The sequence below is a fragment of the Rhipicephalus microplus genome, chromosome 3 (assembly GCF_043290135.1).
Source record: "Rhipicephalus microplus isolate Deutch F79 chromosome 3, USDA_Rmic, whole genome shotgun sequence".
NCBI classification, from domain to species: Eukaryota; Metazoa; Arthropoda; class Arachnida; order Ixodida; family Ixodidae; genus Rhipicephalus; species Rhipicephalus microplus.
Genome location: NC_134702.1, coordinates 52584540 through 52609845, shown reverse-complemented (window position 1 = coordinate 52609845; position 25306 = coordinate 52584540). Strand labels below are relative to the sequence as shown.

The 25306-nt window shown below is 49.6% G+C and overlaps 1 protein-coding gene across 1 annotated transcript in view; it reads left to right on the top strand.

Annotated features, from left to right (window-relative positions):
• Positions 1-25306, top strand: part of LOC119162417 (DNA oxidative demethylase ALKBH2-like) — a 59280-nt gene that overhangs the window by 12615 nt on the left and 21359 nt on the right. The window contains exons 4-5 of the mRNA XM_075889568.1: positions 15695-15727; positions 16053-25306. The exon at positions 16053-25306 is cut by the window's right edge and continues 21359 nt beyond it. Of these exons, the coding sequence (XP_075745683.1) occupies positions 15695-15727; positions 16053-16136 (117 nt within the window). The 3' untranslated portion in view covers positions 16137-25306. The remainder of the gene's footprint in view (positions 1-15694; positions 15728-16052) is intronic.

Below are 25306 nucleotides of genomic sequence, written 5' to 3'. Positions count from 1 at the left end.
TGCATCGTCGACAGATTATGATTCGCCGCAGACCACTCTGCCGACGATGTCGTGGCGCTCCTTGAGACGTTGGAGCCTACCCGAACTTGCAACGAAGTTATCATGGCCCATGATGCAGGTGAAGTGCCTTGCTTTTGTTTGTAGCATGGCACTGCTCGCCGGCACATTGACGACCCGCATGTCCTAAAACCACTTAAAAACGGCCCTTTCGACTGCTTCAAAGGCAGCAGTCCTCACCCTTTTAACGTTTCCTTTTACACCACGCGGAACAGCGTCGATGATGGACTTCAGCTTGCTCAAGATCGTGGACAGTGTACTCATTGGCACATCAAAGTCTCTTGCCACTTTGCTCTTTTTTGTTCCCACCTCAACGGCTTTTATTATAGCCACCTTATGATCCTGCGTTATACGTTTTTAACGCATTCATGTTGCTGGAATTACGAGCACAGCACGATCAAGATAGGGCAGAAGCACTAAAAAAAAAGAAAAGACGCATGCAAAAATAATGCGGCTAATGTCGGCGAGTGACAACACTTGCAGTGGTTGCAGGCAGGCGTGCCGTGGCCATGCTTACTGAGGGGAAGTGGGAAGTTGCGAGTGTGCCCGTGGGCGCAGAGAGAGAGAGAGAGATTAGAGTGGAAAGGGTTCTCTTCACTGCAGCCTGTTATGGAGCACGACTCAGCGCCGTGAAGAAGGGGAGAGGAAGAATATAAGAAGACAAAAAAAAAAAAGAAACGAAACGGGCGAGACGTTCGCGGAGTTGTGGAGTCCTCGGCTGTCGACGGTTGTCAAGCGGTGCACGTGCAATGCTCGTGCAACACCCTCTCCTCCAGAAACGCGTGCCTCAGCTTTGCGCGCGTTGCTGGAGGATGCGTGACGGGGGTTTTGAACTGCTGAAGTTGCCGCGTTGCGCACCGTCTCAAGTTCGCCTTTTGCACTGTCATGACGTTGGCTGAGAATTTCAATTCCTAACAAGATTTGTTCGTTATATTCCATAACCGGCAAATTTTACCTCATTAAAATGAGGTTTTGAATACATTGGTTTCTATGGGGACATTCAAGGAATAATGATCTGCCCGTTATATCCATTGTTTTGTTATAACCCATCTCGCTATAACGAGGTTTAACTGTATACAGTCGACGACCGATTTTTCGGACCCTCAAGGGACCGCGAAAATGTCCGAAAAATTTGGCAGTCCGAAAAAGCAAATGTGCCCCCAAAATGCTCACTTTATTGCTTACTATTGAGCCGGAGGGCGGAAAAAGTTATTTATCCTCTTCTGGACCATGCTTCGCTTCCGTGCGAGCACGTCCGCCCGCATTTCGGCAGGAGTTGTCGTGTCGCTGTAAGCTGATGAAAGAGTTGCAAGCGCTTGCATCAGCTCAGCTTGCGTCGTCTGTGTTGTTGCAGGGAAGTTGTCGTCGTCATCGTCGCTCTCGGACTGGGCAAGCACTAGGCAAATGATTTCCTCATCCGTGAGGCCAGTGCAAAGTTCTAACTCGCTGTCCACACACGCAAACTCGGAAAACGACACATCTGATGGAATATCGACGCCCGCAGTGCGAAGGTCGTCGATAAGCTGCTTGCTTTCCAACACCTGGTCAACGACACTGTCCTCGTCCACGACGGCCGACTCGCCATTCAACTCAAATCCTGCGTGGCGGAAACAGTTGTGCAGCATTGTTGATGTCATCGACTGCCACACATCGGCGAGCATGCTATGTGCCCCAATCAAATCGACCGAGTACATTTTTCCACTGTCGAGGCACACCACCGCACGCGAAAGCAAGTGTGACCGATAGTTCACTTTGAGAGTGCCTATGACACCCTGGTCTATAGGTTGTAGGACACTTGTTGTGTTCGGTGGCAAGAACTCAATGCGCACAGCCTTCAAGTTGTTTACATGTCTGTGCACAGCGCAGTTGTCAACAAACAACACAATTTTGTGGCCTTCTAGATCAAATTTGTGATCTAGTTTTCTCACATAGCTTTCAAAAATCTTCTGCGTTACCCAGGCATTTTTGTTGGCCTCGTACGAAACAGGCAGGAACTTCACACCTTTAAAGCACCTCGGAGCTCTCGACTTGCCGATGAGGAGCATTGGCAGTTTTTCTGTGCCTTACATATTGCTACCGATCAGTAGAGTAACTCGCTCCTCACTGTGTTTGCCACGATGACAAGAGTCGCCAGCAAAGGCAAGAGTCTTCTTTTCTGGCATCAGCTTGAAAAAAGAGTCCAGTCTCGTCACAGTTGAAAGTATCGTCTGGCGAGTACTGCTGTAAAAGGGACTGCTGCTTTTCAGAGCGGTAGTTTGCAACGATGCTGAGGTCAACAGCTGCACTTTCACCGCACAGCTTTTTCAAAGTGACGTCAGAGCGCTTCTTGAAGTTTCTGAGCCAGCCGTCACTGACCTTAAATCCTTCAATGTTCATTTGAAGCGCCATCATCTCAGCTTTCTGTTTGAGGAGGCCCTCGGAGACGGAAACCTTGCTGGCCACTGTCGACTTCAGCCGTACGAGTAGCGCCTCCTCGATCTTAGGGTAGGTACCTTGGCTGACATTTTTCTGATGACATCCAGTGGACTTTTCCGCCGCCTCCCATATCTTCTGCTTGTTCTTGATGTAGTCCAAAAGAGTCTGTTTGGAAATTTGTAACTCTTTCGCAGCGTCTGCTCGCAATCGGCCACTTTCAGCAAGCTTGATGATGGCAGCTTTTTTCGCCATCGAGATGGTGACATACTTGCCGCGCTTTATCGAAGCTCTCGAGGCCGACGACAACATCGACAATTCCTTATTCATTATGAATCAGCGCAGTTAGCTAGGCAACACACGCGGAACACATGGCACACGCACAGGCGAACAGTCAGTCCATGCATTCCTTTCAATCCAACAGTCACAGCACAGAAGAAAGAAAAATTTTTTCGGCAGTGACGTTGATGTGGAAATAGCCTCGATCCAGCAGTTCGAGCTAGCCACTCTAGCGGAGCTAGCTGCCGTGCGCACGGCCAGCACCGGTTCGAGGCTACTGGAGAAAAAAAAGTAAACAAACAATATGGCGGCGGCGCGAAAAAATTCTGGCAGTCAGCTCGACTATCGCTTGGAAAGTCCGAAATGTCGAACAGCCCAGCCTAATGTGTCGGAAATTTTGAGCTGTGAAATACATTGAACTTATAGGGTACGTCCTGGTGCCGGGTAAATGTCCAAATTTTCAAGCATGTCCGAAAAATTGGGCGTCTGAAAAATCGGTCGTCGACTGTAATGAATATAATGATTTGCTCGTTATATCCATTATTTCACTATAACCCATCTCACTATAACGAGGTTTAACTGTATTGCAAATCAGGCACTTGGGAGCTGGTCTGGGTGAATTTTCCTGTCATATCCACTTAGTTGTATCGCTGCCATGCGATTTCAGTGCCGCTTTTTTTTTCGCATTTTCCAAGTTTTTCAGGCCCTGTGCTTACATTAACTGGTCAATGATGTCTGTCAATTCCTCCGCTGTCCTAAGCATATTCTTCCACTGCCTAAAGTAATATTGCCAGTTTTGGGCGGCAGCAGGACAAAAACTACTCCTTCACCATTAGTGCTTTGATTTCCTCGTATGATTTCTTCGTACCGGGCTTCCTATCACGATCCGTCAATCGAGATAACCTGAGAGGTGGGATGCAAATCGTCCCCCTGTCTCTGAACCATTCGGCATGCTGCCCTGAGACCTTTCTCGGAATCCTTTGGCTGTTGATCGGAACCTCTGTAACAAGATGACTTTCGCTTTATTTATCATAGTCAGTGGACTCCATCACAGGCATCCTTCCGAACACCTAAGAGTGAGAGCTGTTGCTTATTCGCTTTGTGCCCATCCTTGACCCGAGGCTATTTTTTCATCCAGATAGAATAGCAGCAGATGCATTGATATTGCCCGTGTTGAAGCACAGCACAGCTTCAGCGACAGCAGCTTGCAAGGCAAAAAGTGAAGCATGCTGCTCCTTTGACATCAAACTCCCAATCATGGAGTGGATGCTTTCGTTTGAATATGGAGTCTTGCCTCGCTGGCATCTTTGGAAGAGGGCCTTTTCGGACAGCTCAGTGTATACTGACAGCATTGCTTCGGCAACCTCTTTTGGCAAATTGTAGCAGTGCCCCACTTCTGGCTCGCTTTTTGCTTTCGCAGCATTGTGGAGGCACCACGATCAGCACTGGCTGTAACAAATTGCTGTCTGAACATTTATCAGTGGTTGTGACATGCTTGTATGATGCCACTGTGGCCTTTTGCATGGTGTCCACATCACCTTCATTAGACTTCAGTGCCCAGCCATAATATGTGCAGAGTCTAGCAATCGCAAGACTAGTCCGCCGGCCTCTCCCACCAAGGCTTTGCTTGCCTTGTACTTTTTTGTTTCTGCACTAAATTTCTTAGTGCCATCCCCATGCGCCTGTGAACATGATTGACGCAGTCCTCTTTTTCTACATCAACGAAGCCGTATACTTTGTGGGGATCGAGAACGCCCTCCCTACCTGGCACCTCGTTTCCCAGCTGCCGTGCGCGCGCCAACCGTGTAGCCCGGGCCCGCATAAGCACCGGCATTCGCCAAGATGGCTGTCAGGGTGCCTCTTGGTCTGGGCGAGCCAAGCATCGGCTCCGTCCCGCGCTGGCATGTCCGAGCACGCTACGCTGGCACGCTGCGCGGGCCTACGTCTCAACGCAGCGCCATTTCCCTTTGGGCCGCGCGTGACATCCTCCTCTCCTACAAGCTATGTTGCGCCCGACGATTCGCTCGTCGCGGCAGATGCTCTCAGGCCTTCACAAGAGGGTTGACGCGCTGCTCAGCAGGCGGGTTCTCGTTCGTGCGTTCGACTTCGGCCCTTGTGCGGTAGTCGTCGCACCGTAGGCAAGGGTACTTGCTCGGTCTTGCGGAGTTCCCTATACGGCCTGCAAGCCTGTGAGTGTCACACTGTGCTGCATCTTGGGTTAATAAACCGCTATTGTTGTTATCCTGCCTCGTGCGTTGTTTCTGTGCCATGTCGTAGAAAACGATGAACCCGGTCGCAGCACCGTCGCACGCAGCGGCAGCCCTACCCTCCTACCATGCCATGTACTGGCCCTTTTCGGTCGGACGCGCATGTTGGGGAACAGGCGCGCACACCTGTTACAGTCGTGCCCGCCTCGGAGCAATCACCGCTGCACGCAACTGTGGCGCAGCTCCTAAAGATTTTGTTGGAAGTGGTGCGCTCGCAGCCTTGTGCTTTAAAGGGAGACCCCGAGTCCCCTCAGCCAAGCGTACCGAGTAGCTTAAGGGTACCTCTGCCTGAGTACAGCAGTTATTCGGACCGCATCAGTGCCACAGAGTACCTCGAGGCGCTGCACTGCTATCAGTAGGCTATGCGGCTGAGCGACAGCGTTATGCTAGTGTCACACCGGTCCCGTTAATTGGGGAGGCGATCGCCGGGCTAATTCTAAGAGCCGAAGTATCGGCCCTCCGAACCGCACCACGAAAGCTTGGACAATTTAGAAGTGGTCATTTTGGCGCGCCAGCGGACGCCGGCTGTGGCCCAAAGAACAAGTCAGAGCCGAGAGTTGATAAACAAAACAAATACTATATTCTCAAAAATGGCAGATCGAAAACCATGCACAAGAATGCACACTCCACAATAGTTACATACAATACGTCACCAAACAAACAACGTACTACACAGTACAATCAACCACACTTGAAACAACGGACACAGACAACAATACGCACTACAATGCAGTCGCATGCATTGAACAACCAAGACACTTAAAGACTAAAGAGATATAAAATCTATTCAGTCCAAAGTCCTTGGAACAAAAGTCTGGAGGATACTCTTCCGAGAATCACTCACTCAAAGTCCAGCGTTGTTGTCGTTCCGCGCCCTCGAAGTTTCTCTTCCAGGAAACCTCGCGTCTTCAATTGGCCACTCTCCAAGCTTCAAACTTCTTCGCCCGAACACGTCGGCTTCACACACGCAGCTGTTGCCCGCGTCTTCGCTCGATAGCAGTAAACACACACTCTTGCCGGTAGCCCGAGTCGTCCCTACGGACCAAAAACTTCGCCGACTACACGGCGGAATCTCTACGCACTCTGGCGCTCACTTCCGTCTCCTCCTGTTCTGTCACTACGGGCAGAACCTTCGCCGACTACACGGCGGAATTCCTACGCGCTCCGGCGCTAACTTTCCGTCTCCTCCTGATTTCTCGTCTCGGCTGCTCGGTTAAATACCTTGCGCGCGACTTTCCAGATGTTTCTCGTCATTTCGTCGGCGCGATACGCAGCGAAGGCTGGGGAGAGGCACGAGACGGTTCGACTGCCCTCTCCGGAGGATGATTCACTCGGTCTGACCCCGCCTCCTTCGTTCTAGAAAAATCGCGGCCTTGCTGGGCCGCCGATGTGGGGTGAGGAGGATCGTCTGCGAAGCCGTGCTTCTGCAGGGAGAGCGCGCGCCCGGGAGCCCTGGATGTTTGCTTTTTTTTTTTTCTTTTTACCTCGCGGCGTTTCTGCCGCCCGTTGTCGCAAGGATTTGGCGGCGCGCTCTTTTTTTTAGCGCTCGTTCTGTGACAGCTAGGCTCTGTTTTGCCCGTGTCGCTGACAGCCCAAGCGGCGAGGTGGTACCAGCTCGTTGGCCACCAAGCTCACTCGATGGAGGAGTTTAGGGCGCTCTTTCATAGCTAATTCCTTTCTCCTGAATATGAGCGCCCCATGCGTTGCGAGCTAGAGCTTCGCACACAGCATCCCGACGAATCTCTTCTCGAGTACATTCAGGCTTTGCAGGAGCTCTACCTCCTCGCCGATCCTACGGTATCAGACGCCGAGAACGTGGAGCGAGCCATACGTTGGGCTCATCCAACCTTCGCCGCTTACCTTCAAAGTGCCCGTTATCGTGACCTAAACGAGCTGGCATCCAATTCGAAGCGTATTCAGGGCAACATTTTGGCGACGCGAGCCTATTGCTCGAGCCTCGTTGCGCGTGGGCTAGTCGTGTCTCGTCACACTGGGGTTCCCCGAACCAAACGGCCTCTGCCGCGAGAGACCGAGACGTGCTCGACGTGTTGGACCGCGCTCTCGACCCGTACTCGTACGCCCGGGCGGCCACCGTTGCCCGGCAGCGTGAACAAGAACGGGAACCCCGTGCTCCAGTGCACGAGCAGATATCCAATCGCGGAGCCCCCATGGCGGTTAACGAACGGACACCTCGTAGTTCTAAAGGATCGCCAAAATGCCCCCCCCCCCCCCCCCCCTGTTGGAGGAAAAGGCACTCTCTGTTTTCGTTGCCGGGAGCACGGTCACACCGCGCGTGAGTGCAACGCGGGCCATCCGACACAAGGGCCTGCTCACCTGTGGGGAAACGGGGTGAGCCGTCGATGAGCTCTCCCTTGCCGGCGGCTGTAGCAGTAAGAGAGCACGGGAGTGTAACACAACCTCTGGCACCGATGGCGTGTCACGCCGGACATAACATTTCGGCCATGCCGGCACCTTTCATCGCCCTTACGATCGCTGGTCGAGAGTTTGCAACGTTGCTGGATAGGGGGGCTTCGATCTCGCTGTTCGGCGAAGAGGTTAGGGCTCATTTGCGCGACCACTCTGTCCGCATTCGAGCTTGCGACACTGCCTTCCACCTCGCCAGCGGCACCGCCACCTCGTGCGGCGCTGCACGGTTGGTGGTGCGTTGGAAGAATCGCGCCTGCCGATAGCGCTTTGTGCATCTCCCTGGTCTTTCCGTGCCTGTGATTCTCGGTCGTGACTTTCTCGCGCACACAGGTATCGTGATTGACGTCGCGAGCAGAGGCGACAGGGACGGCCCTTCCGGCGCTCACTTCCCTTTCGCTGCACTTCCCGTGGTCTCAGCGGCCAGTAAGTTGCCGGACGCCACGAGGAAGAAAGAGGAAAGGAGACAAGGTGTTGCCCGCGTCTCCCCCTCCGACACCAAGACTGGTCCTTTGGCCGGCGCGGCGGAAAATGGTCCATGCGTACAGCATTCTCTCGAGCATAATGCTGCCGCGGTGAACGAGGTCTCGGCTGTGCCGATGACCCTTCCCCCCCCCCCCCCCCGCTAAGCAGCAACTCGGATGGCTCGCTGCCACCTTTGCCGGACAGCTTGTCGAAATGCGAGAAAGCACGCCTGTCCTCGCTGTTGACACGTTTCAGCGACACGTTCAGGGAACGCCCAGGTTGCACCTCTCTGGTGAGGCACCGGATTGACACAGGCAACACACAACGATGGAAATGCAATCCTCGCCCCGTTAGTGCGGCAGAGAGGAAAGCAATTGACCAGGCATTGGATGCTGAAACAGTCCTTGGGGGTTCACCGGTGGTAATGGTCCCCAAAAGAGATGGCTCTCACCGGCTCTGTGTGTACTACCGCCGGCTGAACGAGGTCACAAGGAAGGATGCTTATCCTATGCCTAACGTTGACTCGATCGTGGCTGCTCTAGGCGGTGCTTGCTACTTCAGCACCTTCGATGCTTGTCGCGGCTACCTACAGGTTCAGATGGAGCAGGCGTACGCGGAGAAAACTGCATTCACCTCTCACAGAGGTTTGTACGAGTTTACCCGCATGCCGTTTGACTGTTCTGAAGCTCCAGCTACGTTACAGAGATTGATAGATCGGTTCTAGGGAACGCTAAATGGCAACACGCCATGGCGTACCTCGACGACATTGTCATCTTCTCTCGAACGTTCGAGGAACACCTTCACCACTTGGAGGATGTCCTCGGGAGGTTGCATGCCGCCTGACTTTGAACCCAAAGAAAGCTCAAATAGCTGAGTCTCGCATCTCACTATTAGGCTTTACCATTCAGAGCGGTCGTGTTCTGCCGTGCGAGGAGAAGGTACGTGTCATTGTGGAGTACCCGACGCCAGCAGGCATTCAGGGCCTGAGGCGCTTTTTGGGTATGGTGAACTACTGTCGACAGTTCATCCCGAATCGCACAGCCCTTGACGGCACTTTTGGAAAAGGTGGCACGATGGAGCTGGGGGCCAGAACAAGAGAGAGCCTTCAAGGCACTCGCCGAAGCTCTAGTGGCCACAGCCGAGTTAAAGCCGCCCGACCTGAACAAGGAGTTTGTTGTCCAACCGGACGTGAGCGACCTGGGTCTCGGCGCGGTACTGCTTCAAGAGCATGATGGCATCCTCCGGCCAGTCGCCTTTGCAAGCCGGTCACTTGCTTCAGGAGCACAATGGCGTGCTCCGGCCAGTCGCTTTTGTGAGCTGGTCACTTAGCGCCGCCGAGCGTAACTATAGCGTCACAGAAAGGGTATGTCTCGCTATAGTTTTTGCTCTCCGGAAGTTCGACTGCTATGTTGACGGCGTGCCATTCGTGGTGGAAATTGACAACATGGCACTCACCTGGCTCAAGCGCTTGCGCGAGCCCTCGGGCCGCCTCGCGCGCTGGGCGTTGGCCTTGCAGTGGTATAACATTGTTGTGCGCTACCGGAAAGGGAGTTCGAACGTCGTGGCTGACGCCTTGTCACGTGCCCCCGTTTTGGCGTCCAGCACTTGTGTTCGCCACTCCCGAGAGCAGTCGCATCAAGTAGACTTCGGACCCTCTGGCTCCAAAGGGTCGAAAGGCACGAACCCCGATAGTGAAGTGACTTTCGAGTCGACAGGTTCGGGTGAGGACGCATACCTGGTAGACCCTGTCACGTCTGCCGTTATCGTCTTTAGCAGAGAGGAGCTGCTCAAGGCACAGCAGGACGATTCGTTTTGGCAGCACATCGTTGACGAGCTGAATGAGCTCCCAAGCGGAGTGTGGCGGTCAAGCCGCCGGGCGCGAACAGACAGCTGGTATTGCTGTCGGCGCCAAGTGCCGTACGCAGGCTGGTATTGCTGCGGGTACGTTGGACTCGTACCAGCTTAATGACGACGGCGTGCTCCTGCGCTAAGTCTCATCTGAAGAAGCTCCCCAGGAGTCTTTCAAGGTGGTGATACCCCGCAATCTAAGGAAAGCCACCCTCGGTTATTTCTACGACTCGCGGTTAGCCGGACACGCGAGTGGCCTTAAGACTTTTCAAAAGTTGTGCCGCTCCGCTACCTGGCCTGGCATGAAGCGCGACGCGCTTCACTACGCCCGCTCATGCCGCATGTGCCAATGCGTGAAGCCTCGTGGGGGCAAGCCTCCCGGACTCATGCAGCCGATCGACAGCCAAGAACCTTCGCAAGTCGTGGTCTGTGACATTAAGGGACCTTGCCCTAGAAGCCGGCGAAGCCATGTTTTTCTCCTGGCTGTCACAGATCACTTCACGAAGTGGTTCGAACCGTTTCCCCTTCGGAAGTTAACTGCACGCGCAATCTGAGACAAGTTGACCGAGGTCTTCACCCGCTTTGGCTTTCCGGCGGAGTTAATCACGGACAATGCGTCCTATTTCACGGCCAAGGTGTTTGTGGGTGCGTGTGCTGCCTTTAGCATTAAGCACCCCAAAACAACCACGTATCACCCACAGGCCAACCCGACAGAGCAGATCAACCGGAACCTCAAGCCCTTGCTGACAGCCTTTGCGCAGCAACACAATTGGGATGCCTATCTTAACGAGATCTGCTTCTCCTTGCGGTTTACGGTCAATCGCTCGGCAGGGTACACGCCCGTCTTCCTCAACTGTGGGAGAGAGCTGCCTAACCCGATGGACCGCGTCCAACGGGGCGGCGGCGGGGCAAGCGCCGCGAAGGTCAGCCCATCTGGCTACACGGCGGACGCTCACGGATGTGCGCGGCCCTCGACCTGGCGCGTTTCAACTTGGAAAAAGCGCGAGCTGGTCAGAAAGCTCAATACGACCGGTCGCATCGGGATGTCCGTTACGATGTCGACGATCTCGTCCTCAGGCGCAATCACGTCTTGAGTGACGCCGCCAAAGGCATCTCGGCCTCCCTTTCGGCCAAGTGGTTGGGCCCTTACCGAAGGCAGACCAAAATGTTGCCTCTGGTATACAAGCTGGCTGACTTCTAAGCGAGACCAGTCGGCGGTCCAGTTAACGTCTCCCACCTCAAACCTTGCGTTGCCCGCAGTAACGACTTCGGGGAGGGGGAGGCGGTCACCGAACCGCAGAGAAACTGGGATAAGGCTGGTTCTAAACCACGCCACCGGTACAACCTGCGAAAATGCACTTAGGCTGATTTTCGTCCCAGGCATGTAGCGGGATGTTATGCCATTCATGTAAGGGAGCGGAGATTTATAGCTGCTGTGCGAGAGCCCTTCCAGCAGCAACAGTAACGGCTACCTGTTGAGCTTTCTCCCTGGGAACACCACTACACGCGCTGCGCGCGGAATGTCCACCCGGTTTCTAGCGCTCCCGGCTGCTCGAGAGAAAAAGCCCTTTGTCCTGTGGCTCACTCTCACTGGGTATCTTTTGCGTAGTCGGTAGGAAAAGGGAAGCGCGCGCCCTATAGGCTCACGCAACTTTCAATCCAATGGAGTAGGCTCTCTTTATTGGGCCAGCCTGTCGCGCCTCCGAGGCCGCACCTTCAGTTGCGTTTTTGCTTTTCACCGACACTCCAGCATTTGTGATGTCCTCCTCGGTGGCCCGTTCCTCCAGTGGAAAGCCCGGGAGACCAGCCGCGCGCTCAGTCGTTCCGCAGGCACCGGCCATGTCCATGCCACCTCCGTCGAATGCTCCCCCGGCCCTGGCCAACAAGACACCGCCTCGTCGTGCGGTCGCTACGTGCACGTTCCAACAAGGCACTGAGGCCCCGTTCACCTTCGTGTCGACTCGTCCCTGGTCCAAGCAATGCAAAGTCTGGGTGGGGTTAGACCCCGAGTCAGTCCCGCGTCTTCTTCGCGGACGCACCCTTTCGGACCTGCTCGACGCTTCTGGAGGTACCTCGATGCCGCCTGTTCCTGAGGCCTCTTACTGCGACGCTTGTGGTGTCCTGCTGGTGCACGAGGCTACCCACCTCTGTTCGCGGGTTCACTGAGTGAAGTCTGGCGGTGCCCCTGCGGTCCTGTCCACACCGGTGATGCCGCCTGGCCCGGGCCTTCAACCCGCCCGGTCGACCGACTCCGTTCAGGCGGTCGTGGTGGCGCTCGGCGCTCTTCATTCAAATTGGCCATCACTGCTGCAGTGTCCGTCGCCCTCCCGCGGCCGCAGGTTCCTGCTGAGACACCGCTGAACGACGACACCGGGTGTCGGTGGATCCTTTTATTATGGCGTCTTAGGGCGGTTTCTATCTTGTAAGGGGGGATGTGGGGATCGAGAGCGTCCCCCTACCTGGCGCCTCGTTGCCCAGCTGCCACGCACGCGCTGATTACGTAGCCCGGGAGCACATAAGCACCGGCATTCGCCAAGGTGACTGACTGCCAGGGCGCCTCTTGGTCTGGGCGAGTCAAGCATCGGCTCCGTCCTGCGCTGGCATGTCAGGGCACGCTACGTTGGCACATTGCGCGGGCCTACGCCACAATGCAGCGCCATTTCCCTTTGGGCCACGCGTGACATCCTCTTTCAGTGCGTTTGACCTTGTGTGGGAGTCGTCGCACCGTAGGCAAGCGCACTTACTCGGTCTTGTGGAGTTCCCTATATGGCCTGCAAGCCCGTGAGTGTCGCACTGTGCTGCATCTTGGGTTAATGAACCTGCTGTTGTTGTTATCCTGTCTCGTGCGTGGTTTCTGCGCCGTGTCGGAGAAAACGACGAATGCGGCCGCAGCGTCGTCGCACACGGCGGCAGTGGAGGACGTCGCATCCCTACACGGTTGCGCTTAGTAGGTAAGCCTAGTTCAAACTTATCTCCACAACTTTTGCGTCCTTGATGGCACCAAATGTGCGGCTGTCACCGTCACATAAAATGGTTGTGTACCTCAGTCCATGTCGATCTAGTGACCTTCGAAAAAGAAGGTGCCCACTTTCTATTTCCATTTAACCCGCTTTATCGCCAGTATTCTTGTGGCACTGGTGCATTTTGTTTTTGTTTTTTTCACTCAGCGTAGCCCTCTGAGTCGGGCGTTGGCCCCACTTCACACCCCTGATGTGACCGAGGAGCGGGGTTACAGGCAGTCACCCAGGTATCGAGGAAGGAAGAACCCTTGCGAGGCTTCTTGACAACGCAAACACACAATTTATTTACATATTTACAGGTGTGAAGAACACTAGGCGTCGAGAAGTGCCTTTACATCAGACACGACCGGCCGTAACAAAGGCCACCGAGAGAGAGCACCCTGGGCACGTGCAACACGCTTTTTATTCCCCTCGGTCCGTGCACGTGCTTCTCTTAAAATGCCAACTACGTGTCACAGTGTTCGTGTGCGACACGGACCGCATGTCATTGGCACGCCAGTGTGCGTTCTTTGCCGTGCACTTGGAGGTGTTCCCACGCTCTTATGGGACCCAGACAGCGTTCTCATCGACAAGCACTGCTTGAGAGAGCTCAGCTGATGGGCATCTCTTGCGCTACCAGTCCTCAGTCTTCACACCCCAAACAGAAGTCTGAGAGCACAACATAGTGCAGCACGTACCCTGTGAAAAGTTCTAGTATCACAGCACAGACGGCTATGTGGGAGAAGTGGCCACGGGTCAACCACATACTGTCAGGAGAGACTGATGTTTTCCTCTGTGGTCAAAACATAAGTCCTCGTACAACAAGGCCACCTGCCCTGCACACAGACTTATTGCCACCTCAGCTGCTTGCATGGCTGCAGGTGCCAAAGTTTGCTTTACATGCCGCAGAAAAAAGCACTAGCGCATGCCACGGTGGGACAATCCCATAGCCACAAATACATCATTAATCACTGTGTGGCCGTTTCTCACCAACATGGTCGCAAATATAGCCGGGCAGAAGTAGCAGACAAACTGCCTCTCACCGGTGTGCGCACGGAGATGGAACTGAAGGTTATAGTTGCGGAAAAACATTTGGCCACACGTGGCGTCTAAACATTTTTCTCCCAAATGACTCAGGATGTGGCATCCAAGTATTCCTTCCCAGACAACCCAAACACAACCTCAGGACGTCCTCAGTATGCCTCCGTGAGGACAATATGACGCTCTCAGAATGTCCTTTTATGGTACTAGAATGGCACTAATCCTGTCTCCTTGTCCATACAAATAACAACCTCAGAACATCCTCAAAAGAACACTTAAGGACTTTTTCAGTATCTTTTCAGAACGATTGCATGGCTGGTTCGTTACTGTGGGCAGTGATACTACACTCTAATGTTGAATTCCAATGGCGGAGTTGGTGCAGCCGACCGACTTCGCGAGCGAGCACTCGACTCTGGCGTAGAGCAAATCCTCCAAATCCGCCATCGGAACATAACCCACCCTGCTGGAGCAAGGCGGAAGCTGCCGCGTTACCCAGGATAGCTTGCGCATGGTCTCTTCTGCTCTCTGTTTCCCACGTGGTTTACCAGCATCGCCGCGTCGTTCGTTTGCTTGTTCAGCGCTATTCACCTGTGTGGAATGGTTATCATGCCAAGCGTGCAACAGCTATTGTCCACGATGTCTGCGATGGTGACCACACAGTATGCGGAGCAACATGGTAAGTGTCTCCTCAATTTCAACACTGTGCTGTAATTGTAAGTTGAATGCAACACACGTGTTGCGTGGAGCGATTGTCTGCACGCGCTATGTTCATGTTGCAACGTTGCTCTACTGCTGATGTGATCGTGTCACTGAAACGCATCGCATGCGTCATACCGTTGTTCGTTTGCCTGTGTCCGTAGAGAACGAAAACCTTCGCCGCATTGATTGCACAAACACTGCTGTAAATATACAGCCAAAAGTAAACGTGCGCGCGACGCCGCTGTTCTTGCACGGAACGGCGTCATTAGTAAGAAGCGACTTCCTATCACTTTAGAATGTAGCCACACGAATAGAAACGAACCGTGTTGGTGACAAGCGTGTTTGGTATAAGGGCAATTTGACCGATCGTCCAAAACAATTTTTCTCTGCCCCCTACTCCGCTCCCACGGCGAGTCTCTCGATTTCAGAATTCCCTAGGTTGGCAGGTACGCATTTGCGGCGAGATACCTCCAAAGTAACGCTTTTACCGTACATGCACAACGCAGCGCGAGCGTTTCAGTACTGCACTACTATGTGGCAAGTTCCAGTGCGCTCGCCTTTCAGTGGAAGCGGCGCAGAAGCAGTTGTCTGCCTTTATATGTCTCGAAGAAACTATAAGCCAGTGTTACGCACCCGAGAATTAGACTCCCAGCAAATTTTAGCTGCAGAGGTAGCAGCGTGAGTGCATGTTCTGCTATCTAATGGGTTGGCAATGTTACCAAGGTCAGGACATTGAGCACATCCAAATTAGGAATCATTCTCAGTCCACAGAAATTACGTTGCTTTTCCTGGAGTGTCACTGCCTGTTTCAGGCCTGAAAGATCGTGCTTCATTTTGATTAGCAGTCAGCTGATCAGAAACTCTGTGCATCATGATGAGAGTGTGTAATTCAATCAAGAATGTGCACAATGTGTTGAGCTACTGTTGAAGAACTTGCATGCCACCATGTATACTTACGTGAAATTGTTATTCAAAATTTTGTGTCGTGATGAGATAGCATAGCAAACATACAGTTACTGTTTTGCGAAGCTGTGGTAGGAAGCCTCACATGGCTTAGCTTAATTGCATACATAGTTGCATGAAATTTACATGGTGCTTCAATGTACAGCAATTTGTGTCACAGAACACAAATCGTTAGTCGTTATGTCGCTTCATGTATCCCAGCTGTATGAATAACAATGCATTTCGTTTTTCCATTCACAGTGCCGGAACACAGCCAAAAGAGCGAGCAACGCAGTGAGTCCATTTATTTATTTATTTAGAGAATACTGCTGGCCCATTTAGAGGCCCTAGCAGGAGAGGACACAAATGCATTCAAGTATTGAATTATACATGATATATACAGTCAGATTAGTACAAAGAACACCAAGCACTGTAACGACAAAAATCAAAGTAGAAAAATCGATATCAAGACAAACTAAAACAGGTTGGTGCTTATATATGCCTATAAGCTCTACATTAATACCAACACAGCAGAATACCACAACTCTCTAACACCTGTGTCGGGTGACGTGCAACTGGTAACGTCTGTACAAATGTCTCAAGCACTTTTTCTTTTCAGGTACAGGCTGTGAGGGGACGGCGGGAGAAACAAAGCTGTTGCTCGACTACTACCAGCAGTATTTTTCCCAAATATGGCCAATGAAGAAATTTAAAAATAAAAAGGCAATGTTTGCCAGAATAGCGGCCAACATCACAGAGGCTGTCGGGGTCCCTAAAACAGGGGACCAGTGCTGCAGCCGCTACAAAACAGTCATGCGACGAAAAAGAAGCGCTGTAGCACATAACAACAAATCGGTGAATTCTCCTTGCGACGTTCCCTTTGAAGACGACATAGCCAAAATACGTTGGCTAGATGACAGCCTTGAGCCAGAAGAGCTCAGGGACAGCTCTTGAATAGTCTCTATTAAAATACCGCCCAGCCAAGCGTCGACTAGCCAATCGTCGACAAGCCAAGCATCGAGTAGCCAGGAGCTGTCAAGCCAAGGTTCAACTAGCCAGGAGTTGACCAGCACAACGAAGGAACCTGAGCCCAAAAAGCCAAAACTCTCGGCTTCTAGAATGCTGGAAATGAATCACTTCTTTGATGAAATGAGCAGAATTCAGGAAGAAAAAGAAAAAAAAACGAACTGAACGCGAGAATGAAAGAAGGAAGCGTCATGAAGAGAGGCAAGAACAGAAGGAGCACATTTGGCTAGAAAAAGCAAAACAGCATGAAGAAAAAATGAAGCTTTTGAGCCGCTTTCTTGGCTTAGACAATGAATGATTCCAGTGGCCTAAAATACTATTAGCATGTTGAAATAAAATGTGCAGTGCAAAACATGTGCTTGTGTATATAAAGGGGGCTGCGCATTGGTGCACACACACAGCCTCCCAACTACTGTGGGGAGCTAAAGGGCTGGTTCAGACAAAACAGAGAATTATGGTGTTATTTCCTACAATCACTTCGCAGGAGCTTAGTCAAGACCTTTGCACGCCTAATTTCACCAAGCTTGTGCAAAGCTCGCTCCTCATCAGTTTTATCACTGTAGTTATCAGTGCAGTTCTCCCACTGAATAGCATTGGGTGCTCCATCATCATCATTATCATCATCTGGCTCTTCATCACCGTAATCAATGCGCAAGTTATGAAGGAAACAGCAGCTTATGATAAACTTATTGAGCCAGTGGATAGGGTGCAACTCCAGGTACATGAGCTGCCTGAAGCGCTTCTTGAGTGTGCTGAATGCATTTTCAATGAGCACTCGTGTGCCTGAAAACTCGTAATTGAAGCTTTTTGGTTGCTTATTCATTGCACCGTAATCCCTGTATGGTGTCAACAGGTACTCCCGCAGCGGATATGCTGCGTCTCCTAATATATGATAACGGCCCTGACATACTGAAGCTATGTTTTTTGAAAGAGGCGATAAGATAAACACATGAGAATCGTGCATTTTGCTGGAGGTTCCAGTGAACGCATCGAGAAAGCGCCTCTTGTGGTCACAGACGGCTTGCAGCGTTAGTGAAAGGTAATGGTGCCTGTTGCAGTATGTGGAGGCAACCTTGTTGGCTGGGCACTGTATCTTGACATACGATCCATCTATACAGCCAATAACAGCAGGCATTCCAGACACCTGCAAGCAAGTTGTACTCTTCTAATGAGTGATATCATCCATGCCTGAGCAAGAAATGAGCATTTGCGAGGAGTTTTAACAGGAAATACTGGTGCTCAAGCCCATTAACTCACAATCACAGCATACGCTTCATGACTCAGCACAATATATTTTATGTTAAAGATGCAAAATGCAAATCAAATTCAACTTTGAGAACTAGTTAAGATAACATACATTGCGGTCCACGCCATATACTACACGTTTTCTTGCTATCCACCTCTCTTTTTACAATGGTAAAATGGGAGAGAAAACAAAACAAAGCCTGCGTATGTTTTTCCTAAAGGGAGTTGAAGTACGTAATTGCAATTTAATTCTTAAATTTAAAACCAAACCTCGTCCATATTGTATCGTACATCTGAACAGAAATGACAAAGCATGCAGCATCATCCGCATGCAAGGAATCGACTGTGACTGCAGAAGAGACATAAGTTGAATGTTTCGAACACAACTGGATGAAGCCCGGTATTATTATCACGACCTATCACATTTTTCTTAAAGTCCCACCTCAGCATAAAATTGAGCTTGAAATAACCCACAATAAAATGCGCACTCGTGTTTGTGATATGATCAATATAGCTTGGCCAGCCAGTATTATTGGTCCTCACGATAAATAAAATCAAAACAAACCTTCTCAGAACTGCTAGTGAGGTTCTCCAAGTCTGCGGGAAACTTGATCACCGATGGTCCCAGCGTCATCAGGAACTGCGCTACTCTCTGAAGAACTCTGTACACGGTCCTTTCTTACATGTCGAAACGGCTTGCCACGTCTCGCATGCAGGTTTTGTTGGCCGCGTACCTGAGCAGGGGGATTACAGGTACCCGAAAGAAAAAAAAAACAGCTTCAGATTACACTGCACTGTAAGCAACGGGCTCATAGTCAAATGCGTTCTTGTGCAGGCATTGTACAAAGAAAAAAAGAGGGGTGAAGGTGGGGAGGTGTAACTAACCAGATAAATGTCAAGACATGCGTTTCCGCGGATTTCGCTTGAACTCCTCCGTGTGTGCTCGAAGGGCACATTGACGAGACAGCAAACTCCGCGACCAACTTTTCGGCCACAGGTCGAGCCAGCCTAAAGTGCTTCCGGAACTGCTCAAGAAAAGAAACAAACGAAAACACCACAACGTGTTAAACCTTGAGCATAATGCTTTCCTTCTTTTTTTCTATTTCTTTACCTCGTGGTTCGAGTACTGCCGAACGATGTCCTCGATGAAACCGACGACTTTGGACCTCTTCGCAGGAATGCGGAAGAACTTGTTGAATTCCCGCTCGTAAGCGCAAGCTTTAGCGTCGCTGTCACTGTCCGACGAATCACTCGTGTCGGTACTTGAGTTTCCGACTCAGAGCTGTCGCTATTGAGTAGCAGAAGCATTGCCGCACGCTTTGCCGAGGTAGCCAAGCCGTCCATGCCGTCCGCCGTTATAAACACAACTCGTGCCGCGCCAGCCGCGCCCCCTAGCAGGCAAACGTGTTAAAGGAAATGCGTCACCCTGAGTTCCGGTCTACTCCACCGATTTCGGCGGAGCAGTTTTTCCTGCTCCACGAAGGGACTCCCGCTCTGAATCCCCTCCGACTCTCTCATTGGAACTTTTGACTCTCGCTCTCACTCTGTCATTGGAACACACTTGCTCTGAAAGGAGCAGAAAAACTTGCTCCGACTCCGCCATTGGAATTCAACATAAGCCAAAAGGGAGCAACGGGGGTATAGGGGTTGCTCCTTTCAGGAAGCAATTGCATTGCCACTCCCATTACTTCCCTAAAAGGAGTAACTGCAGAGGGACGAACCGTTGCTCTCCTTTCAGTTCCTCCTTTGGAGGATGAACAGTTACTCCCTCCAGTTGCTCCTTGCGGACCAACAGTTACTCCCACCAGTTGCTCCCTGCAGACCAACCATTACTCCCACCAGTTGCTTCCCTAAGACCAACGGTTAGTTTTTACCGTTCCGCTCGCGTGTTCGCAGTTACTCTCTGAGGACCAACTGCACATGCTTCCAGTTACTCCTTGTGAAAATGACTATCTTGAGTATGCTTGTCACACGCTTAACAAATGGCGAGAGCTCCTTGGAAGAGCACTGCTTGGGTGCTTCTAACACAAAAAGTGGGCAATATTGAAAGGAAAAGAAATGCTTTTATTGATTTTATTTTTATTTTTTTGAGGCGACGTGTGAGCACACGTAGAAGTAGACTTCGCCACACCACAGCCAGTACTAAACAAGCGCCATAATACATCAAATGTTTTCAGCGTCTTCCATGGAAAAACAATCTTGAATTTCTAGCATATAGGGCAGTCTGTGTCATCATTGGTGAGAGAAGGGCAACTTCTCCAATTCTGAAGGACTCGAGTTTCGCAGCTGGTGTTTCCATCAGGCTAGCGCGGCGGAATGTCACCGCAAGCATATGTGAAGCATCTCATCGCTGCAAGAAAAAAAATAGAAGTGTGAGGTTTAACATGCCAGAATCAATACATAACAATGAGTCAAACACACTGCAACAGCACTTACATTCTAGGATGTCTACTGCAAAATGAAATGTGGAAAAAAAATGGTAGGTTCGGGCAAACGTTACTTGGCAAGCCATATAAATGCTGATGTGGTAGACGCTCTTCACATGATGTCTCGGATAGCAATATTCTGGAAGAAAATGTGCAGCACCTCAAGAAGACATATTTGTAGCTGTTAAAGATACCCTTAGGTTCAGTTAACTTGTATCCTATACACAGCTGAGTGACATTTCTATGGGCCCATTCACCAATGGGCATTCTAAGCAAGATCATGTGTGTGGCAAATAACACGCACCATCCGCTCATGTTAAAATACATATTTAGCTCGTGCACATAGTTGCTCTCGATTCTACTGTTATATCATACGCTGCTGCTTCTTGAATTGGACAATACCAGTAGGCACAAGCCAAGCATGCAAAGCCTGCTTGAAAGCAACCATTTGCAGTGGCTACATGATAATCTTCAGTATATTTCCTTGTACCTGATGCAAACGGCTGTACAAAACTATAGACAAATAAATGTAGGCCATGCTACCTTCAAAAAGTGCTTTCAATTTAGGAAACTAGGGTGCACTTGTTCACTCGGTTAACGAGTCACAGCCACGAGATATGTGAACGAAGCAATACATTTTAAGGCATGCATATATATTCTGATTCTTTGTTTGACAGTGTCACAGATAGCTTGCCGATACATATAAATCTGAGTGCCACAATATGTGAAGCTTTTATTAGTTCAACGTCTTGCTGGTTCACAGCCGAACAGGTTACTGCTCTGTTAGACAAATTGGAATAAGCGTACCGTGGTTTCCAAAAAAAAAACATTATTAGAAGTTAGCGCCAGGTGTGAATGTCTGCCTATTTATTTTGTACTGCCCTCTACATGTGCCACAACGACATTTGTTGAGGATGTGCTACCATTCAAGCCAACATCGCATACTTGGTCAACGTGATGGAAATACAAACATTAGGAACACTGCCACCTCTAGTAAGAGCATAACACTTCAGGATCTTGGAACAGCAAGGAGGTGCACAAGAAAGTCAAGCCCACCCTTGCAGAACTTTGAACGAGAATTTTTCAGAGTGGGAGAGGTCAACGTGTTGTGACACTTTTAAACCCACTAAACATCCGCAGAAAACAGGGTAAAGGCGAGTCAAGAAACGCTGCTATGAAGGCCTGCGCATGGACAGCTTTGTGAAGCTAGGTCCAAGTGTTATGCTTTGTGTAAGCCAAAACTCGTGTAAATAGGGAAAGCGTACTTATAGTAGAACCAGCGTAAACAAATCTTGGCAGTTGGCTTTCTAGTACAAACAGCAATCCCTGCAATGAAAACACAAACATTTTATCTTAACGGTAACAGTGTAAGCACACACACGGGTCAGCGGAGCCATGTCAAATTGTCAGTGCCAGTGTAACCATGTGGCATGATAAACTATTCGCTGGCCAATACATGCGCAGTTTGCCCCTAAAAAGCGATGCTTTTATATACGTAGCACAAAAAGTCTGCACTTACCAAAATTCACTTGCTTTCTGTACATTAGCACCATTGGGGGCATCATTATCTGCAGTATAACCAAATTTGTGTCATACACCTGAAAAATAGTAGTAAAGGACATGCATCAAATAGTGTTTCATTTGATAGCAGTGAAGTCTGGTTAAGAACAGCCAAGTGGGAATCAGCCTAATTATGTGCATGCGGCAAATCCCTAACGGTGTTATTGAGGTTGTCGAAATTTTCGTCGATTGGTATTAACGTCAAAATGTGACTACAACGGCTTGCCAAGTTTTCACAGCACATTAAGATTTCATGATGCAGAATAATGACAACGCTAACGTGAACCTACAGCATTTATGATTGTCTTTCACAATATTCAGTTTTGCGAAGGTTTCTCATCACTAAAGAAATCTGAAAGATTTGGGTCATTCCTCCTCTAATTGTTTCTTCCATATGTAAAGTGCTCGCTTGATGGTCCGCTTATAAAATAATACGTTCAGCGTAGAGGTGAAGCAAGTGACGCAGTGATGTGGGCAGATTTTTTTTCTTTTTTGAGGCGTGCGGGGATTGGGAAGGAGTCCGCTTATCTGAATTGGAGGCCGGGCAAGCAAATATGGTCGTCATGTTGGGCTCCCTACACCTGGCCCAAAAAAATTCTCTGCGTCACCGCCAGTGAAGTGATGCGACAATGATTTGTTCACTTACTGATTTATATACACTTTACAGCTCTAAATAATGTGGCCCAAGGCCCCAACACCCAGCCGTTAACGTTACATAAAGCCAATGATAGAAAAGTACCAGTATGAAGGCAGCTACAACCCCGCCCCAATGTTTTTTCAAGCGAGGTATTGTTGCGGAAAGGAACTTTCAACTGCAAAAGTACACTGGCACTGCAGTGGTGACAGAGGAAGCAAGAGGGTATGCAGGCGGTAATAATAGAGGTAATTTAGTCTGATACGGCTAGCAATGGATACGGTGAATAAGAAAGAGCAAATTATTTCTCTTTTGATAGCGCAACCACTCGACAATGTATTTGGAGAAAAAACAATGAGCCAGCTGTTTGAGAACATTTTTCAAAAGCTGTGAACAAGCATAAATTTGGGGTTGAAAACGCCCCAACCAATGCTAGACTGTAGTTACCAACACTGTAAGAGCATTAAATATTGCTAGAAATGCCACTCACCTGCACGCTGATGCATGCGCAGTCCTTTGTCCGACGAGCGAACAGGCTTGCAGATAGCTAAAGTTTACGTTGTGTTTGTTCCATCCAGCAGCAAAATCCACAACATTGCACTCTCTCAAGATAAATATACACTAACCTTCAGCACGATTAAGTAGAAACGCAAATCTGCGACACATACGCACGATCAAAACAGCACGCAAGCTTGCGTGTCCATGTGCTCGCCGACCACAAACCATATAAATATGAGTAGTGCGAACGCGAACCTAGTTGCGCAGAAAAAAAACGTCGAGCAGTGGCAGCACAGGCATCAGCGCAATGCTTTCAGTGTGTTCTCCTAATACATCTATAAAAAAAACTTAGGTATACTAAAACTAATATTTATTTATAAAAAAATTGAGTTTAATTGTTATTTAGTGCTAGTACACATAAACATTTAAAAATGATCACTTTGTAAATTACATTGCTCGCTATACTAGCGTCACACCTGTCGTGCGGCACACATGGCGCACATTTGTCATTCTGCCCTCAAACTACACGTTGAAGCGTGCTACTAAGTTTGACAGCTGATGAAAAGCGCGTCTGGGTCTGTTTTTTTTTTTTCTGATATATTTGGCGGGAGGGGGGGGTCCTTTTGCACGTGTTTTGGTGCTTGATCAGCTTTGACGCCCTTCCCTAGCAGACGAACGGCGTGTTTAGGCTTTTTTTTTTACATCCTTGTTCTGCACGTGTTTCCGCGTTTGGTCCGCTTTGACGTGCCAACTCTCCATGCTGCTGCGGCGTGTGTTAGGCACTTGCGGTAGCTGTATTCTCAGGCCTTCTGTGTTCAGCCAGCGCTGCTATTTTATTATCTGTGGATGCTAATATAAACAACTGTTTTGGTTTGGTGAAGTTTGGCACACAGAACAAATAATAATCTGGCCTATGAATATCAATGTGGGCGGCATGCATATTTGTGTGCGGTGTCCTTCAGGGGAGTAACTGTTGCGTAACGGGAGCATTTACAGTGGTTCCTCCTTCCGTTTCTTCCTTAGAAACTTCAGACGAACAGTTGCTCCCCCGTTTTCGAACATGTCGGCCATCTTGTTCCGCTTGGTCCTTTCGGGAAGTAACAGTTAGTCTGAAGGACTAAAAACAGCCGTTGCTCCCATTTCGGCCATTTTTGGCTTAGAGTGTACTTAGGATTTACTTCTTTTCATGATATTTCCATACATCAAAAGAAAAACACCTGTGAAGTCTCGTGTATATATATACTGTATCAATCAACAGAGCCCTAGCAAAAATTCTGATAGAAAAACTGATAGGCTATCAGGTTATTGACAGTTGTATCAGTCTATAGTTGTATCAGTCTATGAATGTATCAGTCTGTCAGTGTATCAGTCTATCAGTGTACCAGTATGGGTGTACCAGCCTATAAGTGTAGCATGCTACTTTGATAAGCCCACAAGCAAATCGATGCTTAGCAAACTGGCAGGTGCACCACTGCATCAGAGCAAGCAGGACACAAATATGATCACAGAAATCAAACAAAATATTTTATTTGATGTGCCATTCCTTTGTTAATCTTTTGATTTCATCAAGTCATTATTTTGTTTGCCAATGCTTTATTGAAGAGCTTCTTCTTTTGCTCAACCTCTCCAATCGGAACGGTGCACTTCAAAAAAATGGCAGAAATCTGCGTGATCAAAAACAAAGTAAATTATGGGCACTTGTTAGGCGACAATTATGTACACTCTAAATAGAGGAGTTAATATGACAAAAACTAAGTAGAAGTGCTACCAGTCTGTCTCTCTTTTATTTTTTAAAATTAGTTTGTGGATTCTTGCATCAAAGTACCCAGCTCCAATAGACAAAAACTAGACTTGAAGCTTTAGTAAGTAATTATTACACAAGTTGGCAGTGAAACCTCGGCTGATTATGTGCAAAAATGGAGCCACCAACTTCCATGAATTTTGGTCAGATTGGAAAATTTTACCTACCTGAAAGCACAGAATATTTTTTTTTGTCCAAGGGAGATTTCATCTCCCCTTTAGACCGATTGAAAGCTGCGCCAGTAACACTTCGCCCGACTAGGCCAGCTGTAGAGAAAATGGCAACGGCCGCCTCACAAACGCAGCGGGTCTCACTTTTTAAGCCCATGAAGCGATTGTACAACCCCTTGGGAACGGTAATTCCTTTGCCCTGATGCACCTATAAAGCAAGTCAAAGATGATGGGCACACATCAGTTTGTCAATGCACATTTTCTTATTAAAGCAAAGCAATATACCTTTAAGACAAAGCATACTAGAGTATTACTATTCCTCTCAGTCAGTGGGCACATAATTGATAAGCGGTGCAGCCTCGCTCACACTTTAGTGGGCTACTTCAGAGCTGTCCGTGGTCGCTGTGGTGGCTCCACCGTGGCAGCACATGGGTTGGCAAAGGTGCAAGTCCTTTCTGTTTTTCAGGCTTGCAGCTGCAACACTCACAAAGGACATGGTTTTTTTTCTGCAAT